The sequence below is a fragment of the Melospiza georgiana genome, chromosome 6, assembly GCF_028018845.1.
Source record: "Melospiza georgiana isolate bMelGeo1 chromosome 6, bMelGeo1.pri, whole genome shotgun sequence".
Taxonomy (NCBI): domain Eukaryota; kingdom Metazoa; phylum Chordata; class Aves; order Passeriformes; family Passerellidae; genus Melospiza; species Melospiza georgiana.
In genome coordinates, this window is record NC_080435.1 from 25,764,173 (window position 1) to 25,785,473 (window position 21,301).

The 21,301-nt window shown below is 36.1% G+C and overlaps 1 protein-coding gene across 2 annotated transcripts in view; it reads left to right on the forward strand.

Moving 5' to 3' along the window:
• The window catches only part of GAS2 (growth arrest specific 2), a 73,842-nt gene extending 53,861 nt beyond the window's left edge, over positions 1–19,981 (forward strand). For both annotated transcript variants that reach the window (XM_058026311.1, XM_058026312.1), the window contains exon 8: positions 18,707–19,981. In XM_058026311.1, coding sequence (XP_057882294.1) covers positions 18,707–18,925 — 219 coding nt within the window. In that variant the 3' untranslated portion in view covers positions 18,926–19,981. The remainder of the gene's footprint in view (positions 1–18,706) is intronic.
• Positions 19,982–21,301: the final 1,320 nt, after the last annotated feature.

A 21,301-nucleotide genomic window follows, 5' to 3' on the forward strand; every position in this document is an offset into this window, starting at 1 on the left:
GTTATCCAAACCCATAAAGTATGAGAAATTAAATACTTCTTTATGTTTTTGCTCCTCTTGATTTAATTTTCTACCTTTTTCCACTGACATGGTGCATTTTTGCAGCCATTCGTGTTAATTTAGTGTCTAGAACTTTGAAAGGGTTCATCAGAAACTTCTTTACAAAAAACTCTTTGTAAATCAAATTATTAGCTCCTAATTTAATGGTCGACTGTTGAAATTCCTCCTTTTTACTTTGCCCAATGAAGTTCTTGTTAGACTTGGTGGAATTTTTTTATAGAATATATCTTTGATGCAATATTCAGATTCAGTGGAACTGACAGGCTGTGCAATAGCTCTGCAGTTTTCCTCACCAGTTTAGACTGGTTTGCCTCAGTGATCTCCTTCTGTGGACAATCAAATACTGTGTCTTCTTTAATTCCAAGTGTCTCCCTCTATGTGTTATTGCACAGTGAAAACTCCATTTGGAGATAAGAAACATTTTCAGCAAATCATATTGTGCTTTTTTAGGGTGTGATGCATCTTCAAGAAGAATAACATTCTAGTTCTTGAAATTACTCATACACCTGTGGTCATTTTCTGCCATAGTATTTATAATATAGGCTTTTAGAACTGAAGTTATAACACTATTACATACCTAAAATTAGTAGAAAGAGAATTCTTCTCAGGAGGAGGCTAGGACAGAGTATTCTGAAGCTTTGTGTCTAGAAGTATCACCCTAAAATTAATCTGATTTCCTTAGCTTTTGTAAATAATACTGAAATGATGTTAAGTAATTTTTATATTTGCATTAAGGTTTTATCATCCATGGAATCATAGAATGGTTTGGTTTGGAAGGGACCCTTAGAGGTCATCCAGTCCAACAGGGTTATCTTCAACTAGACCAGGTTGCTCACCCATCCAGCCTGGCCTTGGATGTTTCCAGGGATGGGACATGATTGTATTTGGGTTGCCCTCAGATGAAGGCAGGAGTGATGAATCTGACTCCATGTCCTCAGAAGGCTAATTTATTATTTTATAATAAATAAAATAATAATAATATACTATATTATATTAAAGAATACTATACTAAAGAGTACAGAAAGGATACTTACAGAAGGCTAAAAAGATAATAATGAGAGCTTGTGACTCTTTCCAGGGTCCTGACAAAGCTTGGCCCATATTGGCCAAAGAGTGAAAACAACTCCCAGCAGAATCCAATGAAACAATCTCCTGTGGGTAAACAATCTCCAAACACATTCCACATGAGCAAAACACAGGAGAAGCAAATGAGATAATTATTGTTTTCCTTTTTCTCTGAGGCTTCTCAGCTTCCCAGGAGAAAAATTTTCAGAAAATATGAATGTGACAGTACATCCACAATCTCTCTGGGAAACCTGTGCCATGACCTCACCACCCTTGTTGTAAAACATTTCTTCCTTATATCTAATCTAAGTCAACTCTCCCATCAGTTTAGAACCATTACCCCTTGCCCTGTCTTGTCACATAAGGAGTTTTTATGTCACAGCAGAAGGAAAATTGCTGCTTCCTCTGCTGTGGTTGCTGCCTTTGACAGTCTTGCTTTTCTCAGCCTTTAACATAACACCATGTTAGTTTAACATGAACTTTAGTGTATTTGAGAGTAATTATTTATTTGTGTGGAGAGATGTTTATAACACCTCTATGGCAAATGCATAACCATGATAACTTTCTGTCTCATTTTAAGTAAGTTTTAATAATCTCAAATATTTTTTAAATATGAGGGAAATGGGTTCCTGCTTCTGTGTCAAAGTTTTTCATGTGTTAGACTACCTGTAAAGGAACTGATTTCTGCCTCATCTGTGTTCTGCCCCTGCAACCCCCCATCTTAAATCCTTCCTTTTCCTGAATTTTTAATTTTTATTTTTCCTTTTGAATGAAGATATCATGGAATATTTGATCTCTCCACGCTGAATTTCGATCTGGAGCCCAGACACAATTTTGGCTCTTTCCAAGAGAATAATGATGGATCTGGGCTGTGCGGGAGGTTCTGGTGTGGCAGGGAGATCCAAAGACAGGTGTAGCCAGGGCCTTTGGGCTTGGCAACCAACTGATGGCTTCCTGGCCTGGTCTGCTGGTGTGATTTTACATGGAGCATATCAACAGGCCACTTAAAGGTGGCCCAGCTAAGTCACAAAATGACTTTCTATTAGAATTTATTTCTTTTTAACTGGCACAGATATTTAACCTTTTGATAACATTCAGCATGTTGCTTTCCCTAGAAGATATTTGAGCTCGACTAAACTGGTATTGCTTTAGGATCCAACATAACTCCTGCTTTCCATCAAAGGACAACATAAAAAATTGTTGAAGCAGTTATTGGTTTTATAGCTCAGGTTTTGCTTCCCATATCAGACCTGAGAAACCTGTTACCATTAGCTAGCCTATTATAAACTCAGTTAAACTAATATAGCTCACTTGTTTTCAGACACTGTAGTTGAAGAGAATACTTAAATATTGTTTTGAACAATAAATTTAATTCTTTATATGATAGGGTTTAAAAATTCCTAACCTAAAATGTTTTTCAGTCAAAATGTATGTATTTTAAGTGTATTTTAGATATTTTTAATTTTTCTTTTTAAATGTATTTCTCCTGCATCTATAGTAGTATTCAGAACTCAGTGTAGAACTTTCAAACCCAGCTCATGTAAATCAAGTAAAATGGTAGGCTGCAAAAAACTCAGTTTTTCAGATATTTCAGTAGTGCTGATGGAAATTTCTTTTACGTAACAACTTCCTCATGATTTACTGACAGGCAAGAAGGAGAAGGAAAATTTAGCATTTCATAAGGGTACAAAGAACTGTATTTCTGTTTCATTCTCTCCTCTCCACCCCAGTTTCTCCAAGTATTGGCAAGCCAAAGAATGATATCATGGCGATTTCATGCTGAAAGTGTACATTGTTCTCATCTCTCTCCTTCTCTTTAGTCTTTGCTAGAGTGGTGGGATTTTTTTTTCTGTTTTGTTTTAAATTTAATATAGTGTTTGCAAAAGATACTATAGAAACTCCTAATTAACAATTTGTAGCAATTCTGGACGTAAATCAGATTTTGAAGGAGGCCATGAAAACCTGGTCTGCCTGTTTGATAATTGTGTATAATTTTGTCACAGATTCAGTCATAATGTAGCTAACTTACTAAGGGTTACAGTAATTTTACACTAATTTTTAAAACACATTTCCAACTTAGGAAAAGTAATAGCAAAGAGGATGGGGGTTTGTTCAGGTTTTTTTTATCAGCTATTATCATTTTAGTATTCAGTCTTGACCTAGCCCTGAGTCCCTTGCAAACAGCACCAAAAAAAAATCAAATCTCTGAGAAGTAAAGCTGCTTCTCAGTGCTTCAGGAAATCCCATCAGTACAAAAAAGCATTGAGGACAAGTAAGCAAACAGTGCTTTTGGAGTATCCCAGTATATATGGAATAGTGGGGCAGGGGCTTTTTGTTAAATGTGCAAGGCATCCCCATCCCTTGTTTCAGAACAGCAACGTGTCTGTGACACACTGACCAGGCTGCTGATGGTGCTCCTCTAACTCTGTCTGCTCTCCTCTGTTCTTTCCATTTAGTCCCAAAACTGGCCTGAGGTTTGAGCCAGAGGAGATGCCTTACAGCTCAAAGCTTTATGCTGTGTACCATGGTGTCATGAAGTCTTTGCTGTAGGAAATATGGAGATCAGGTGTTTGATTCAGGTCTGGCACTGTGTATAAATGTATATCTAAAAGGGTCAGCAGTGAGGAGTTCTTGAAGCCAAGACTCTGGCTGTATTTGACTTCAAGCCATCAAGTAATTTTTTGCAGATTCTAGTGAATATGAATATATTGACATTTAATACTTCAGGAATTTTTATGTAATATTCCCTTTTTGTTAATACTGAAGTAAAGAGTCCAATCCAAAAACTAAGTATCTTGATGAAGAAAGATTATATTGATATAAAAATAGACATAATTACATTTTACTCTGTGATCTTCACATTCATGTTTCTTTAACTGTTCAAAATTCATAATAACTGCTTAGGAGATAACTTCGAGAGGAAAGTTACATGGAAAGAATTTCTCAGCACTGGTGCTTAGCATTAGCAAAGCTTGTCTAAGGGGAATATCTCTGGAGTTTTATCTCTGTTTAGAGCTACTGCTTGGGGCTATCCATGATGCAAATAGAGCTAAAAGTTAACAATTAGTTAACTAACAATTAGTTTTTACTTTCAAGATTAACATAATACATAATAACAAAAACTTTAAAAAGTAAAGTAATTTTAGAACAAAAGCTAATACTAATTTAATAGATTCTCCAGTCTGAAGAAAATTTGTTTTACATCACACATTCATTTTGCTTTATTCATATTATAGAAGTGGAAAAATGTTATGAAGATCTATTATGATCTACCAACTTAACACATATGTTTGCATTTAGGAACTCTTGTGTGCTTTATACCCCATCTTACCTGTGCACAGGGTACTTCATGTATTTTACGAGTGTGTTTATGTGTGAACACATTTATTCATGGGTGCATACAAGTGCACATGTGCCACACTACTATCTGTGAAACCATAGTCCTTTGACTAAAAATTAAAAATTCAGGTGATGTCAACTCAAAATACATCAAGGAGGATTGATATGTTAACTGGGTAAATTTTTAGACATCCAGGTGAATTAAAAGTGAGAACTGTTACCCTTTAAGTATGGCAAATGCAAGAAGAAAATGTTGATTTAACCGTCTCTGTTTTGGCCCTGAGTTTGAAATATTCATGTCTGCTGATTTTGAATCTAGTCAAACTGTTTTGCAGAAGAAATGCACTATAATAAAAAGTATCTACTAAACTGCATATAGGGAGAGACACTGTGAAGACATCAGTGCACAAAGATTCTGTAGAAATTACTTTCCTCAGTGCCAGTTGGGAAACTGGTTCCTCAATAGAAATTGAAGAAAGCTTTAAAGATTTAACAGACCTGTAGACAGACAAGTGAACTTTTTAGAAACTGCAACAGTTGATCCTAGTCAGGTCTGTGTTTAGAATATGAAATAGATATAATTTTGGACACACAGGGGTTCTTAAATGTTCAGATGGAGCATGGAGCCTCTTCTGTGATAACCTGAAAATAGGAGGAGAGGTAAGGTTAAAAAAAATCTTGCCTTTTCATGGATTAGGATATGGCCAGGGCACACCATCCAGGTGTGGAACACAGGAAGCACTGTCTGCTGCACAGTTCAGGTGTAGCAGCAATGAACAACAGACAGTATTTGAGAAGGCATTTTGCTCAAGAATGTTTCCATTGCTTTTCCAGGCTTTACCAAAGCATCACCTGACCACCTTATCAAAGGAAAATCTATTATTCTGGCAGTAATGAAAAAGTACATCTCTGAAAGAAGTTAAATCTAAGGATGAAGTATTGAAGGATGCAAGGATACTTGCATACTTCATGTGTACACACTGGATTTGTCTAAACACAGCTCTTCTTTTGGTTACATTTTTAAAAATGAGTTTTACATAATTCTTGCTATTGCAATCATGATTTAAAAGCATACGTGCAATAGAAGCACTGCTTCTGTTCCTATTATGTGTGCTCACTGCCTTCCTGCCCTGAAATGCAGGACTAAGCGTTATAAAATTTATTCATGCTTCTGAGTAAGTGAAAAGTGGTTTGTGTTCTCTGAGATGAGAGTCGACATAGAGCCCAGCTATCCACAAATGAGCTCTGAGGAAAACACCTTTGCCAGGAATCCGTTCTAAATCAGAAACAAGTTTGCATATTAAAAGGGAAAGGACAGACACTCTGGGCTACTCTGTTAGAGTAATCAGTGTCTTTTTGGCAACTAGCACCTTCTTCCTTTCCAAGATCTCTGCCAGAACCTAGAACGATGTTTCTTCTGGTATTTGCAGAAAGATATAAAACTGATGAGTGCAAAGAGATCCAGCATGCTAGAATATATACAGCAGGGAATTTCCATGGGACTGAATTGAAGTGCTGTCAGGTTACAGCTAGCAGCTATCAAAACTGAACTGAATTACTAATACTAACTTGAAATAATTCATTCCTGTGTCAAGAGAGTTACCAGAGTCCTAAAATTATTAAATAGCCCACAGAAAAATAGCCCAATATGAAAAAAATCTGTGAATTTTTTAAGCCTGATTGCTTCTCCTTTTAACCTCATCAATTTTTTATCTTTAAAATTTCATGCCAAGGAAGTGTGGTTTTTTGGTAACATTTACTGCACTTCAAATGGATTTCAGGGCTTGGCACCTGATCAGCCACTCACAAGTGTCATGAAAGTACAGTAAACTCCTGGAAAGCATTCCAAAGATAAACTTGGAATTCCACAGAACAAAAGTGATAGTATTACCATGATTTTTCCTGGATCTGTCTTATGGAAAAGTGAGGATTATGAACAAAGTTAGTATCAGATGTGCTGTCAAAGTAGGGCTGTGGAGAACAAGAAAATCAGTATTTTGTCTTTTATTGCCCAAATTTACCAAACTGGTGAATTCTGTCAGTTTCATGTCCATGTAAAATATCTTGTCTTGGGTCAAAGCACTTAAAAAAATTCAGCATTAACACACCAAACTAGATGAGACTGATTTCAGCTGAAATTTATTTTATGCTAAGCTGTTTAGAATAAAAGCCTGAATAAAAAAAAGCCTGAATCCCTTCACCATCTGAAGTGATTTATATGTGCACAGTTTAGGACAATAGGAAGATAATTGTGGCTGAGAAATAAAATACTTCTAATTTGTATGTTTAGTTATGTTCAGTATTAATGGAGTAATAGTGTAAGGATATACATGTAGATGTGGCAAGGAGATTCAAAAAATGGGTGTAATGACTGTGGGGAAGTAGTGATGTGTATGAAATGAAATAGTTAACTTCCATACCTGAAAGTCATACATTTTTTAAGCTGAAATGCCAATCCTTAATTTCTCTATGGCAAAACAATTACAGAGCAAACCCATTTTAAGTTCAAATCTGTTAGAAATGTGCTTCAAGATGATGGCAAGTGCTAATCTGGGCCCTGAAAGAAAAGAAAGAGGTGTAGCAAGAAAAGGTGGTGTCAGTGAAACAGCCTGCAGCCACGTTGTCATATGTTAACTTCTGCTCGTGCTCTCCTCATAAATGCACTGATTCACCTCTGACTTGCATTGGGATGGCTGTTTTTAGAAGCTGGGAGAGTGACAGGTGTGGATTTGCTGCTTTCACACTGCAGCAAGAGTAAATTTTGTCCACTTGGTATGCTAGTTTAAACTTTCCAGCCATTTTCACTCTTCTCCTGTTGATGTACTTGGTACGTAATTCACAGTATTACTTACACTCTTGTCAAATTTGGCCCAAAGACTTCCATGCTAGTCAAGTCACTTGAGATCTGGTAGAGTTGAAATATGTAAAATACTACAGATGGCATTGGACTAGATGTGACTCTCTAGCCAAATATTTATGTGTATTTGGATCCATAGTCAAAACCAATGACTGCACTCTTGGATAAATAGTTTGCAATCTGCAAAATCTTAATTTTATTTAAAGTTTTTCATTCCATTCAGATGATTTTCACTTTTTAAAAACACATTAGTGTAGCTTTGGTTCATTTCTGACAATGCTGGTTTCATGGATTTGCAGTGACATAATTTCATTCCAACTTTGTAACATCATGCCCCACAGACTCACACTGACATCATTTTGAAAACTTTGAGAGAATGCTTTGTACTATTTAAAGAAAATTAAGCCTAAGGATAAACATTATTGAAATTATGCCACCCCTGTTCTCCCCTCATAACCCAGTGTCAATTAGAAGGTGTTTAATGAAACCCATGGAGTTAAATAAATTTATTGCAGGCCTGTTCATTTAAAAGAATAACTTCTAGTCTAAATTCAAGTAAGATCTAATGAAACAATCTGCCTCTAGATACTTTCCAAATGTAATTTTCTTGCTTTTGCATGTAGCTCTGTTGATTTAAAAACCAGGGCATGGAGGTAGGAGACAGTTTCCAGATTTCTGTGTAACTGTTTTCATCATTTTGGTGTTGCCTTTAACTGTTTATATATAAGGCTGGAAAACATACCTTGAGACTTTTTTGTTCTTTGCCTATTATATTTTATCTAAAAGCACATGGACTAGAGTTTCCAGCATAACTAGGAATCATAAAACAGAAGGAATCTGAGGCACTCTGTAGGCAGCCAACCAGAATCATGGGTTATCTGGGCTTTGCATAGGTTTTCTGAAGTATCTTACAGAGTCCTGACACTTCTTATGAATATAATCAGTATTGGGTGAAGGAACATTATCTGAATATTGCCAGGTAATTGAATATTTTCACTGATATTTTTCTCTGAAAAATTTTCCCATGAAAGCTTCTCCTCTTCCAGTAATGGGTCAATGGAAGCAGTGACACTGCAGGGCAGAGTTGGCTGGCAGTGTCCTCACTTCCTGGGACCTTGGGTTTCTCAGATATTTCCTTCAATTTACATGAAACTATAAAGATTGCTCCTGTTTATAATGTGTCCTCTATGTAAAGGCAAATTGAGCTGGAAATTTGCCATAATGAGAACATAGTGTTGTTAAAAGATATAGGGGGGGGGGTTTGTTGTTTTTTTTTTTTTTGTTTGGTTGATTGGTTTGGGTTTTTGGGGGTTTTTTTGTGAATTGACATTAGAGTGAGGCCAAAGGACAATGTTAGCAGAGACTTGCTGGTACTCAGGACTATGGTGAGGAGATAATGGGAAAAAGAGTGAAATACAATATACAAGTGATGCATTTTTCAAAGGTAACTGCTCTAAAAGTAAAAAAATAATTGTTAATTACTGTCTGTTCACAAGACATACAACGAATAACGGAGCAAATACAGACTTACACACTTTATTACCTTTAATCTTAAATGTTGGTCAGCTCATGTTTTTAACCTTACCATGGTCCACCTACAGGCTTATGAAAGTACAGGGTTACAAATCTAGGGAGCATTTTTCAAAAGAAGAAAAGGACATCAAGTTGAATGAAGCTGTAGAAGTGTAATTGTATAAATATGAGGCAGGGGGGAAGTATTTTTCTTTCCTGAAGTCTTCTGCCCATTTTTTGTTCTTCCGTCCATGTACTCTTCCTTCTTTAAAAGTATACATGATACAATCCAGGATAAAGAAAGAGTAGCATTGGTCCAGCATCCAGAGTTCCTCACTGCTTGTTACAAATGGAAGGGTGGTAGGTGCAGCTCATCGAGGGCAGGAGGTGGAGAAGCAACTGGAGGCCAAGCCTTCACACCGTGCTCCAGAACTTTCTGGAAGAGAGTCAGGCTAGAAAATCTCTTTCAGTATATTGAGAATTAATTTACATTTCTTTAGAACTAGACTGTAACCTAGGTTTTCAGGCAAATTAACCAAATTGATATTAGGAATGTGAGTTAGCAGCTACTACTGCTCCACAACAAATGTCCATATGCAGTGTTTCACCTTAATGTAAATGTTCAGCAGTAGCTCCTACTGGACTGCCACTAAAATTGTACTGCAGGTCTTTGAGGAATATTCTGGCCTCAGAATACAGCTAGGTTGGAAGAACAGCAGCTCCCTGGTTTCTCCTTGCCATTCTGGGGTGCTGGATTGCTGTGGGGCACTTGTAAACGTAAGGTTTGCACTCCTCTCTGTTCCAATGCTCATTCCTTTGTGCTTCCATTCCCTAGGAGGTTTTCATTTTCTCTCACCTGTAATCCAGACTTCAGTGGAGCTTGTGGGTTAGGTTATGGAAAGTACAGGAAATAAACATCCTGTAGCGGAAAGATGGAGGACAAGTAGGTGGCTTAAATGACTGAAGTATAACCCATGCTTGAAAACAATAGATGGATCTCATTTTATTTATTTAATTGGTGATACTATTAAAAAAGATTCTTGTAAGCAATATCCTCAATATAGCCACATTTTAATGAGTCTTTTTGTAGAGGATAGTATAAATAATAGTTTCCTTCTAAAGGACCATATTGTTAAATATATTTAAGATGATTAGACAATAGAATGTAATTTTGAATTAGTCAGAAATAAAGGCTGGATGAATTTATTTGCATCTCTATTCTAGGATTGCTAAGCAACCAAGGACAAATGGCTTTATGTGTGGCTAGTATATTGTATTGATTTAAAAAGCTTTTTTAAAGGACATTCATTCTTTGGCACAGGGATAAATTGATTGTAAGCCTGATTATAGCTTCTCTTGGATAATTTCTGGATTTTAGTACATGATCTCCACAGGCCAGTGTAGTCATATGAATGAAACTTCCACAGTTTTACATATCTCACTTTAATTAAACTTCATAACTGCCATCATCGCCATGCATCATGTTGGTGGCATTCTTTCTTGTTTGTTTCTTTATTTTTATGTGTTTATTTTAATAAGTTGCAGTCACAGTCAGGCTGGGGTTAGTGCATATTGAAGTTGTGCACTATAGGTTCTTCATCCTCAGGAACATACAGACAGCTCAATAATTTTGAGCACAGATCAATTTCATCTGCAAGCATTCAGTGAGGAGTTATGTTATGCATATGTTAAATCTTAAAAACTCCTAATTTCAACTATATCTACCCTCTGACTGATTTCATCTCAGTCAGCAGAAATTGTACTTTTTAATGTTGATATTTTACCCACACATATTCACAGTTCCTACCTTTGACTAGCCAGCAAGCCTTTACACAGATGCGCTGGAACAAGTAAATCCTGTTATGCCAAGCCTAGAGACTTGAAGTATAGAATCACAATATATTTACTTGCTGAAGGACATGTGAAAAATACGTCTTTAGAGCTTATAATTAAACCTATATCTCATAAATTTGAGGAAATGAAATAGTATTCTAACTGTTACATATTATTTTCTCTTATGGGTTGGATCAGACACTTCAGCACTTGCCACTCCTGAAAAGTGATACCATGAAGGAGTAAAAAGCCTGAATAGCAAAGGCATTATTGAACTTTTCATGGAAAAATATGCAGGTAGTTTCTGCTTCTGAAAGTGTAAAAACAATTCTGAGAATGTCCAGAAAAATTCAGATCTTCCTGGTATTCTTTTGTTGGGACCCTCACTTTAAAACTGTTGTATTTCCGTTTGCTTACTTGATGGTGCCAGACCAAATGAGGCAGCTGCTAATCCTGAATAAATTCAGAGAAGGCAGAAAACCATCTAAAATTCAAAGTATTTGTGACCCTGACTAGTAGTGCAGAAGACCTCTACAGTCTGATATATTTTTTAGTTCTTCCCAAAGATAAATCTGCAGGCATAAAATACATGGCATTCAGTTCCTTGTTAAGGTATCCAGAAATGTTTCAATTTTATTCATTTTTATTGCATGGGGAAATGAAAAAGTACTGCCTATCGTTTTTGAGATCTTAATTTCACTGGAGTATACTTTTTTTTTTTCCTATTTCTCATGCTTTCAATTGATTGTGATGTTTGCCTGCCTCCTTGTGATTTTCCTTATTACTGCAGTCCTGACTTGATGTCTTCAATGGTTTTGGCTTTGTGGGGGTTTTTTGATTTTTTTATTGGTTGGTTGGTTTAGTTAGGGGTTAGGGTTTTTGATAGGCTATACTCAGCTACTGAATTGAATTGTGATGGTTCTAGACATGCTGTTTGTTTGTTTGTTTGTTTGTTTGTTTGTTTGTTTGTTTGTTTTAGGCTTCACGTGTTAAACTGAAACACTTTGGTCAATTTGAGGATGTCTCTCAACTAAACTTAAATTTGAATATACCTTAAAAATAATTTTAAAGTTTATGTGTCATGATTTTAACCACTAAAGGACTGGCAGCATCTTTATTTCAACAGGGGGCAAAAGTCAGTGATGTGGGGAAAATGGCCAACAATCACTTTTGTGACAAATATTACAAAGATCACAACTACAGGGAAGGAATTGTTGGGTTTGCTGTACTGGTATCCCAGAGGATGGGGATGCATAATAAAAGAAACAAGTAAGCATTTTAACTCCAGCTTCTGCATTAATTTTGCATACACTTGAAAGTAGCTGTTTGAAGCAATTTGGAAGATTAAAAAAAAAAAAAAAAAAAAATCCAGACAGGGAAACACACAGATTGCTGCAGTTGGGTGTATGTGGTAACTGAAATCAGTCTGTGCTGGACCTAAAACATCTGTCACCACATGTAGACATTGCTTCCAGAGGCAGGCAGTGGGAATAAATCTGTAGAGGAAGATGTGCAGGTTTTTGTTTAATTGCAGGAGGTACTTTCTTTTATTTGGCTGTTTTGAGGCAGAAAATTCGAAGAGACAGAATGAGTCTTGATAGAATAGCTGGAGAACAGATGGCACTTCAGGATTCATAAGAACATTTTCATGTATTCTGCAATCCTGTAACACGAGCATGTTCACATGCAGCCCACTCACATTGGCATGATGAAACCCTAGATTAGCTGAATTCTGTGGCAAAATCTGAACAGATGATCAGTCTGCATGAATACACTCTGTAAGTGACTCAACATCCTTAAAGGAGTGTAACTTAGGAGAATCTTGATAGTCTGGGTAAAATTAATTCCTTTTTGTATTCAGTGATGTTTCTGCTTTACATTTGTGCACAATTTATAGATGGAACTCATGTTTTTACTTCTTGTTAAGTTCTGCCTCTAACTTATTCTGAATAGTACCTCACTGCTCTAATACGTTATTTTAGAGGTATTTCTTGGAGGGAAAAAACTTAGTTGACTTTAGAAAGTGAGAGAGAATTGCCTCAAGCTATTTGGGTTTCTTTAAGAGAAACTTTTCAGGGCCCCAAATGCTAATAGAAAGATTAATCATTGCAATTCAGAAAATTAGTTGTTTGTTTGGGTGTTTATTCAAAGGTAAGAGTAAAGTCTTTTTCTTCTTTTTAAGAAATCTCTCATAAATTTATTTTAGCAGCCTCATGCTAATGTTTTTTAATTTTTTTTCTTAAATACAGTCTTCCCCTACCTCTATTATTTGATTTTAGTACATATGGTTTTCCATAACTCCATCCAGACATACCATTTGCAAGTTGACACTTTCACTTGCTCTCATAAACTCTGTCTGATTTCTTTTTATGTATTTCATCTGTTTGCCATATCATCTCTTCTGCTGAGTGTTGCATAAAATATTTCTTATGAGTCAGTGTTGCAGCTAAGAGAAACTAGATTTCTGCTCAATATCACACATTTCAGTTGATAGGGACGAGGTCCTCCTTGTGGCTGGCCCAGACAAATGTGTCCTGAGAGTGAGAAACAAAAAAGTGTCACCTTAATTGCCCTCAGAGCTCAATGCGCCAGGTGTCACCCAAAGTGCTTGGAAATGCACAGTCCCTTTACTTGCAAATACCATTCTGAACATGAATCCCATAGAAATAATTTTCCTTGACATGATTAATCTTTGTCCAAGGCATAAATGCCTTCACTTGTCAGAAATACACTTGTTTTTAATGAACAGGAATTGTGATTACTTCTGCCTCTGTGTTATTTCTTGAACACAGTGCTCACCTATGCTGGATGCTGTTTTCAAACAGTAAAACAAGATCTAGTGTTAGACATTAAACACATGCTATTTCCAAATTCTATAAAATAGTTTCAGACAGAAGCCAAATGTAAGGTTTGAGGGAAAACGAAATCAAGAGTAAGAATTTCAGATGCCCAAACTGTCATGTTATTTTTGTCAGTACAAAAATGTATTTCAATTTCAGTTAGTTAGGCAGAAAGACTTGGAATAATTATTTCAATGAGCCTGCTATTGTCTGGAAGCAGAAATAAGCAGCTTCATTAAGTGCAATATCTTTGCTACAGTCAGTCCCAATGTCTTCCCTTTGTCGAAATGTTTAACACAATGTTAATTCCAGAGGTCAATAGCTATCTGTGACAGGGTTCATTTTCTAGCTTGGGACCAAGGACAGCTGTTACAAGTTCCAGGCCCAAGAGCATGGGAAGAGAGAAAACAAGAAGGATGGGACTTCATAACCTAAAGCTATAATTGGACAATTATCTCCAATATGCAAATGGAGCAGAACTTATAAAAGTGACAGACCTTGTGACTTGTCGTGCATTTTGTGACCAATGTGGTTCCTTTTGGGTGTAACCCTGACTGGGCTCTTGTGCTGCCCCAGGTGGATCCATTAAGGCCTTTTAATAAATCCCTACTTTATACTTTAACTCTGTCTAGCCTCTGTTCTATGTCAGCCTTCTCAGGAAAGAGTTTTTGGCCCAGATATGGAGTACAACACCAGTATGAATCAGCCCAGGACACCTTGGCTCTCCAGTACTATTGTCTGTAACATTCCAGTGGGTACTTCTAGGCCACCTGTGTGTTATCATTTTGCTCATCCCCACATCTTGTTTTCTGCTTCCTTATTCTGTCACCAGCCTGCTGTTGATGTACTTCTCACAACCCACAACTGGCTGATCTTCAGTGATACTCTGTTAGATTTATCAGAGTGCTGTTTTCAGCAATTGCTGTGGTGCTGTCCTAGCATGATGTTCTGCTGATACATCAAATGGAAGATTTTTCTGGTGCATTGTTCCTGATACCCTGCAAACATGCCATTTACCTGCTCTCTGCTATAAATGGAAGCTTGTGAAACTACTTATTTCTCTTAGATCACACAGGGATTTAATAATTTAGCATTCTATTCATTTTTAGACACGCTGTGTCTTCATGATCAAATATGTGTTTCCTTGCTTCTTTCAGACCTTTATAAACCCAGATGTAAGTAAGCCATCACCTTTTCCACATCTGTACCTCTTCTAGGGGAACTCTCTAGGAACAATTTACAAACTTTTTCCCCGTGGTATTGGGTTTCTGACCTGATTACAGGCTAGTTTCCTGAGCTGTGACTAAATATAAGTCAATTTTTGTTTTCATTTCATATTGCTGTGAGGCTCGGTGGAGATTTGCTTTCTGCACAAACCAAAAGAGTGGAGCAGGATTTAGCTCTGTGTAATGGTGAAAGGCACAGGGTTGAGATACTTGGGAGCCCTGTTCCCAGATTTTAAACCATTTTACAGGTTCCACTTGCCTTCCTGCTAGGAGTAATTTGCAATCGTGTATGAATTATAAGTTGCTTAAGCAGTGTTTTAACATAATATAGGTCATACCAAGAAGATATAGTAATATATGAAGTGTTTGTTTTTGAGCTCCAGCAGTCTGATTTCACTGGAATTACTAGCCACTAACTTTTCTGCCTGTCTTCAGCACAGATGTTTTCATGTTTTCTATTCCCAGTTGTGTTACCAGTGCTGCGCCGAAAACATGACATCTTATAGTAGCATTATATATATATATATTCCATAAGCACTGTAAAAAACAAGATTTTTGACTGATAAGGTAGTTTAACAACTTGGGAAATTATTGCAAAAATAAATTGGGAAGTCATGAGGTAGAAATCTCAAAGGAGGTCCTAATCTCTAAGGCACTAACAAATGTAATATAAAAGGCCTGAAAAGAAACTGAATCCCAAAAGACAAAGGCAGTCTCATTTTAACTCCACTTTGCTTACCCTTGTTTGCTTAAGTTTTTCACAGAAAGGAGTGGCTTTGGAAATGGAGTCAGTTGCCAAATGGACAGTAATACCAGTTTAGAAAAAGGAGAAATCAACACACAAGCAAAGTGACTAATCAATTAAGTAAAGATGGGTTGGGTGGAAGCAATTCATTTCCTATTCCAAAGCTGTCTGCTATGTGTTTGTGTAAACAAAGTCTGTTTGTCCTTTTGATCTGAAACAGAGGTTGTTTCAATGAATTAAGTGGGTACCTGTTGATGTGTTTGATGCAGACCAAGATATAACATTAAAATAAAATTCTTTATAATTCAGAAAGTATGTTAATTCTTAAACCAAACTGTAGCATAGCTAGAAATACTGTGACAAGCAATTAACATATGTTCTTGACATATTTTTTTCACTCTGAGCTTTTTTATGACGTTTTTTTCCAACTAAGAGAGATTTGTTTTGTGTGATTTACAACATATAACTCCCCAAAAATGAGAGGGAGATGTTAATCCAGAGTGCCATCGATTTTCCATGTCATTATCTATCATGGTGTCTGAAGAGAGAGGAAGTGCAGGCTATTTTATTGGGGTTTTAGAATGACAACACAGAAAATCAGAGCTGCTCCTTAAACAAATCCATATGTGATGGCTGAGGTTGCATCTGCTGGAACTTTTAAAACTAGAAGACATTTTTATCCAAAACATTTTTGTATAATCCTATATAAAGAGGGGAGCTGGGCAAAATGTGACTTAATGAGGGATGACAAGGGAAAATGAGGAGTGCATATTTCCTGGTTTTCAGGTGGAAAAAGACTTATTTTTACTTATTTTTACTTATTTTTAGGGTAATATAAGTTGGAAGGGACCAATAAATTATCATCTGCCAAAATATACATTAATAGACTGCAAATAGATCACTTCAGTATGGATGAATAATTAGTATCTGGAATTGGCTACATAATTTGCACTTTTTCAGATTTGTAGAGGTGAGGTTTAGTTTTAATCTCTTGGACATGCACTCAGGCACATAAGTGACTCCTTTAAAGTCTAAAATAAGCTTTATTGTTTTACTGGACTAAAACATTTCTCTAAGAAGACACAAATTCTGTGACAAAAGGGGAATGAAAGCCAAGAGAGTGTAGTTGGAGGGAAGCTTTCCAGCTTTCCCACTGGAAGCTGATTTTCTTCCATATTCTGCTGGGAATTATTCCTTGTGTGTAAGGGAGTCCCCTGTGTGTAGCAGCACTACTGCCTTTTCTAATATTTATGTTACAGTGTCTGTAAAATTTTTATTATAGGACTGTATCTAAATAGAACCTGGCTGGTGATTAAATCAGATCATACTTCAGGATTTTGCTATAAGTTTTATGAGGAATTCTAGTGATGGAGTTGCATAATCTTTGCTAATGAGATATTTTTAATGTCTACATTTGGCTTGCAAGCAAATAATCAGGAGCCTGTCACAGACTCTGGTGCTTTCAGGTCACTGAATTCTCAGAGAAACAGAAAAATTTCATGTAGCAATAAACCTATAAATTTCTGAAAATTTGCATCCCTGTTTGAATGAATTTAGAAAACTTCTAATTTTGGCATTCACGTTGGTTATAAAATAAACCAATAAAATATAGAATGTGCTGCTTTATTATACCTCACTGGAATTTATTTTTCTGTTCTGCATGGAGAAACAACAGGGAGAAATTAGCAAAATCACCAACTGAATTCAAGGGTAGGCAAGGGAAAAGATATACTGGCATTTGGAGAAAAAATTTATTTTCATTAAATAAATTTTAATAAATTTATTATTATTATTTAATATTATTAATAGTATTTTAATAAATTTATTAATATTTAATTTAAATAAATAAATTAACATTTTATTTTAATTAAATAAAATAGACAGAAAATTCAGGTGCTTCCAAACCCAAATAAAATACTTCTGATGTACCTCATTGGATTATGTAATTACAGCATTAAACTATTTTATTGGAATGTACTGTCAGCAAGACTTAATTGTTAAAATAAATGTAACTTCATTTTCTTAATTTCTTTTTTCTTAAATTTTTCAGAGATAGAGGAAATTGTTTTGGTTGTTTGCCCTTCACTACTCCTGTAAGGAAAAGCCAGTTTCAATTCAATATAAAACAGTGTCTTTACTAATATATTTTTAAAAAATCATCTTTAAGTATTAATGTTCCCTGACATATTTCTACTAAACCCATGAAGAACAGAAAGACTCTCTGCTATAGGACTAGAGGAACATGTGGCATTTATTTACATAAAATATGAAAATCTTTAGTTTGAAATAACATCTCAATTTCTTACTTTTTTTTTTAAATTTACTTTTAAAATGTGTAAGAGCCTGAATGAGAGATGTGGGACTCCAGCAGCTCTCCAAAATGCAGTTTATTGTATCTCCAAAATGTAATTTATTATATGTTACAGCAGTCCAGGGTGGTGGGTGACAGAGCTGTGCCTACAGCTGTCAGCTCCAGCTGCACCCTTAGTTTAGGTTACAGATGCATTCTATACTTTTATTTTGGTTTCATTGCATTCTATACTTTTCTTTTGGTTACAATGCATCTTTTGGTTACATTGCATTATATACTTCCCTTTGCTGAGCATCTTAACATAGTAGAACCAATCTACACCTTAACTTTTATCTCTAGCCTGTCATAACTACTGTAATTACCATATTCATGTCACTGTTCTCCAGTCACTAACAGTCAGTACATTACAGTTTAAGCTAGAAGTTGTTTTTCAGTTTTCTTGCAGTGGAAAATTCTGAGACCTTTTTCCTAGTTGCCACATCAGCAGGCTTGTTTGCCTGTGCTATATTCCTGCTTGGTACAAACATCTTGTTTGGGGTGGGTTTATCCTTTGCTCTAAGCCATAAAAACCCCTTCTAACTAACACACCCTTTGCCTCCTTGGTTATCCAGTCAGACTGGCTCAGCAATTCTTTTCTTCTACATCAAAACTTGCTTCCATCTCTATTCCTTCATCAGACTCTACATTTAAAAGTCTCCCTGCCAAGCATCTGTGAGACTTCCTTGTCAAACTTTCATCCTTCCCAACAAAAATGCAAATAAAACCCACTCTACTATTTCTATTCCTTTTATGTACTACCGTCATATGTTTTTGGCTTTCAATTAAAGTAAGCAGGTTGTTACAGCAGTAGAAGTACGATTTCTTTGTGAGTGGCTGCCTCTGAAGAGTGTTTGTGCTTTCCCTGCTGTGTAATTGCAGATGCTGCACAACAAACACGTGATGGTTCGTGTGGGAGGAGGCTGGGAGACGTTTGCAGGTTACCTGCTGAAGCACGACCCATGCAGAATGCTTCAGATCTCCAGAGTGGATGGGAAAACATCTCCCGTCCAGAGCAAGTCTCCAAACATCAGGGACATGAATCCAGACAATTATCTGGTTGTTTCTGCCCATTACAAAACCAAGAAGGAAATTAAGTGAAATAAGCTTCTCATGTGAGTCGGACTTCATGTATGTAAGTCCAAATTATTCTCCTAAGTGTAGTGAATTTAGTTAATGCTTTAAAAGGACTTTGGAAAATTTAACACAGACTGGAAATGACACCCCATTTTGAAGATCTTTGAATTTAGAACTATTTATTTCTAGTACTGTATCTTTTATAGCAAATTACCCTCGATAGGCAAATTACTACAATCGGATAATAAATAGACATATCTTTTTAGCCAAATTATTACTCTTTATTATGTGAATGTATACTTAGAGCTACGTAAAGGAGTGGATCCTGTTAATAGAAGAAAATACACAATGAAATATATTTGTACCAAATCTTATTACTTTGAATCCCTGACTGTTAGTCTAGTTGAAATATATATATGCAGGTGGAAATTGGGTACTTGGAGAAATTATTTGGTAATGTCTCTTGAAATGAAATAAAAATTGACTATTTGTATGTTTTGCAATCTTTTCTTAATTAGCAGAATATAATGGCTTATTGCATGCCAAACAACTTCTCAAAGCCATTACTTAAAAGAAAAAGCCCAAGAAACCCCTTCACACCATTTTACTATTTAAAGCTGGAGACAGTGCTGAGTGTTTGATCTATGTGTAGATCCTTTCTGGTTTTGACAAAGCTGCCCAATGTGGAAGCATTGTCATTGGTTGGTCACAGCAGGGATGTTCTGCAGCCATGAGGGGAGCAGTGACAGCTGCACAGCCTCAGACCCAAGGAGTCCCTCTGGAGTGACAAAACATGGCTCTCTTCTTGGATATGAACTTTTTCCCCCCTTCTTTTTAATGTTGTTGGTTATTGTTAAATGTGAAATATTCATTACCCTGTAAATAGAGCGATTCACATTCTCAAAAATCATTCACACACCTCTAATATAGCTAAAGGTGTATGTGGGCTTAGTTCATTATTTTGGCTACTTTTCTATGTTTATATTTGGTAATTTATGTGCCTTGTAACATCCTAGAAAAATCATTTTATAGGATTGTTTCACTGACTGTATAAATTTTAAAACGAAATAAAATTTTTAAAATACCCATACATTTTGAATCTCTTATTATTTGTGATCACTCGTCTCTACTTTGCTATTGTAAATCAAAGGCAACTTCGATGAAGGGAAGAGAATGATGAGGAGGATTCCATGGATATCAGAAGGCTGATTAATAATTTTATTATACTATACTATATAGATTTAATCTAAGCTGAATCTGCCAAGCACTCACCTGCTCACAGTGCCCAGAATCTCGTGGCTGTCACCCACAGTCCCCACACACACACACACACCTGGCCCTGACAGGCCAAGGGAACAGAACACCCTCACTGTGGGTGAACAATCTCCACATTGCATTCTGCTGTGGCACAACACGGGCACAGCAAGTGATGAGAATTGTGTTTTCCTTTCTCTGAGGTTCAGAGAATGTGAATCACAGAAATCCTTGGGAAGAATTGTGCCTTGTTTTTCTCTATGAGGAGAAATGTGGCAGCACTTTGCTGCTACTGACTAGATGCCTCCAATGCACAGCATTGCTTGCTGCCCTAGTAATGAGCTGCACAAAGGAGCAAACAGATAACACAAAAATACCCATATTTTTTTGAAAACTGATTTTTCTTCACAGAGAAAAAAATTCAAAAACATCCTGTAAATATTTTTTTTAGTCTTGACTAGTATTTTTCTCTATTTTCTGATGTTAATTTTTTTTAATGGTCTTATGATCTGTTCCTGTGGTCTTTAACAGAAAAATGTCTGTGGGCTAGGAAGGATCAAGCCCATCTTTCATGTTCCATGCCTTATTAAGATCAGCACATTGTATCTCACTTCTGTGGAAAAGGCTTACCTCACCATCTAAAAATACCTGCTGAATACAAACAGCTCACAATTGCTTGGTGCAGCAGACAAAGCAGCACGACATCATTCCAAAGTTACAGCCTTTTATTCTTATTTTAAACCACTTTCTAGGGAGATTAAACACATATGCAGCAATAGATCTTTTGAAAAGCCATAGGAGGTCTCAGTTGTCATAGCAGTTGTCATATGTCCTCCTTAAGGGGGCAGAAAGCAGAACACAAGCAACATAATTTTATAAAAAATGTAGTATAGCTGAAAAAAAAATCATGATCTTAATATAAGCACTGAGAGATCTGTTTTCAAGTGGAAAGGGAAGGAAAAAAATCACTCGTGAAAATGTGAGATGTTTGTTTAGAAATAATGGCTAGGTTTTTAAACATAATTAGCTAGATTTCACAGAATCATTGAGGTTGAAATGAGTTCCAAGATCTTCAAGTTCAATGTTTATTTCCATCATCCAATACTAAGTTTGTGTTGTTATTATGATGTTGGTTTTTTAAATATT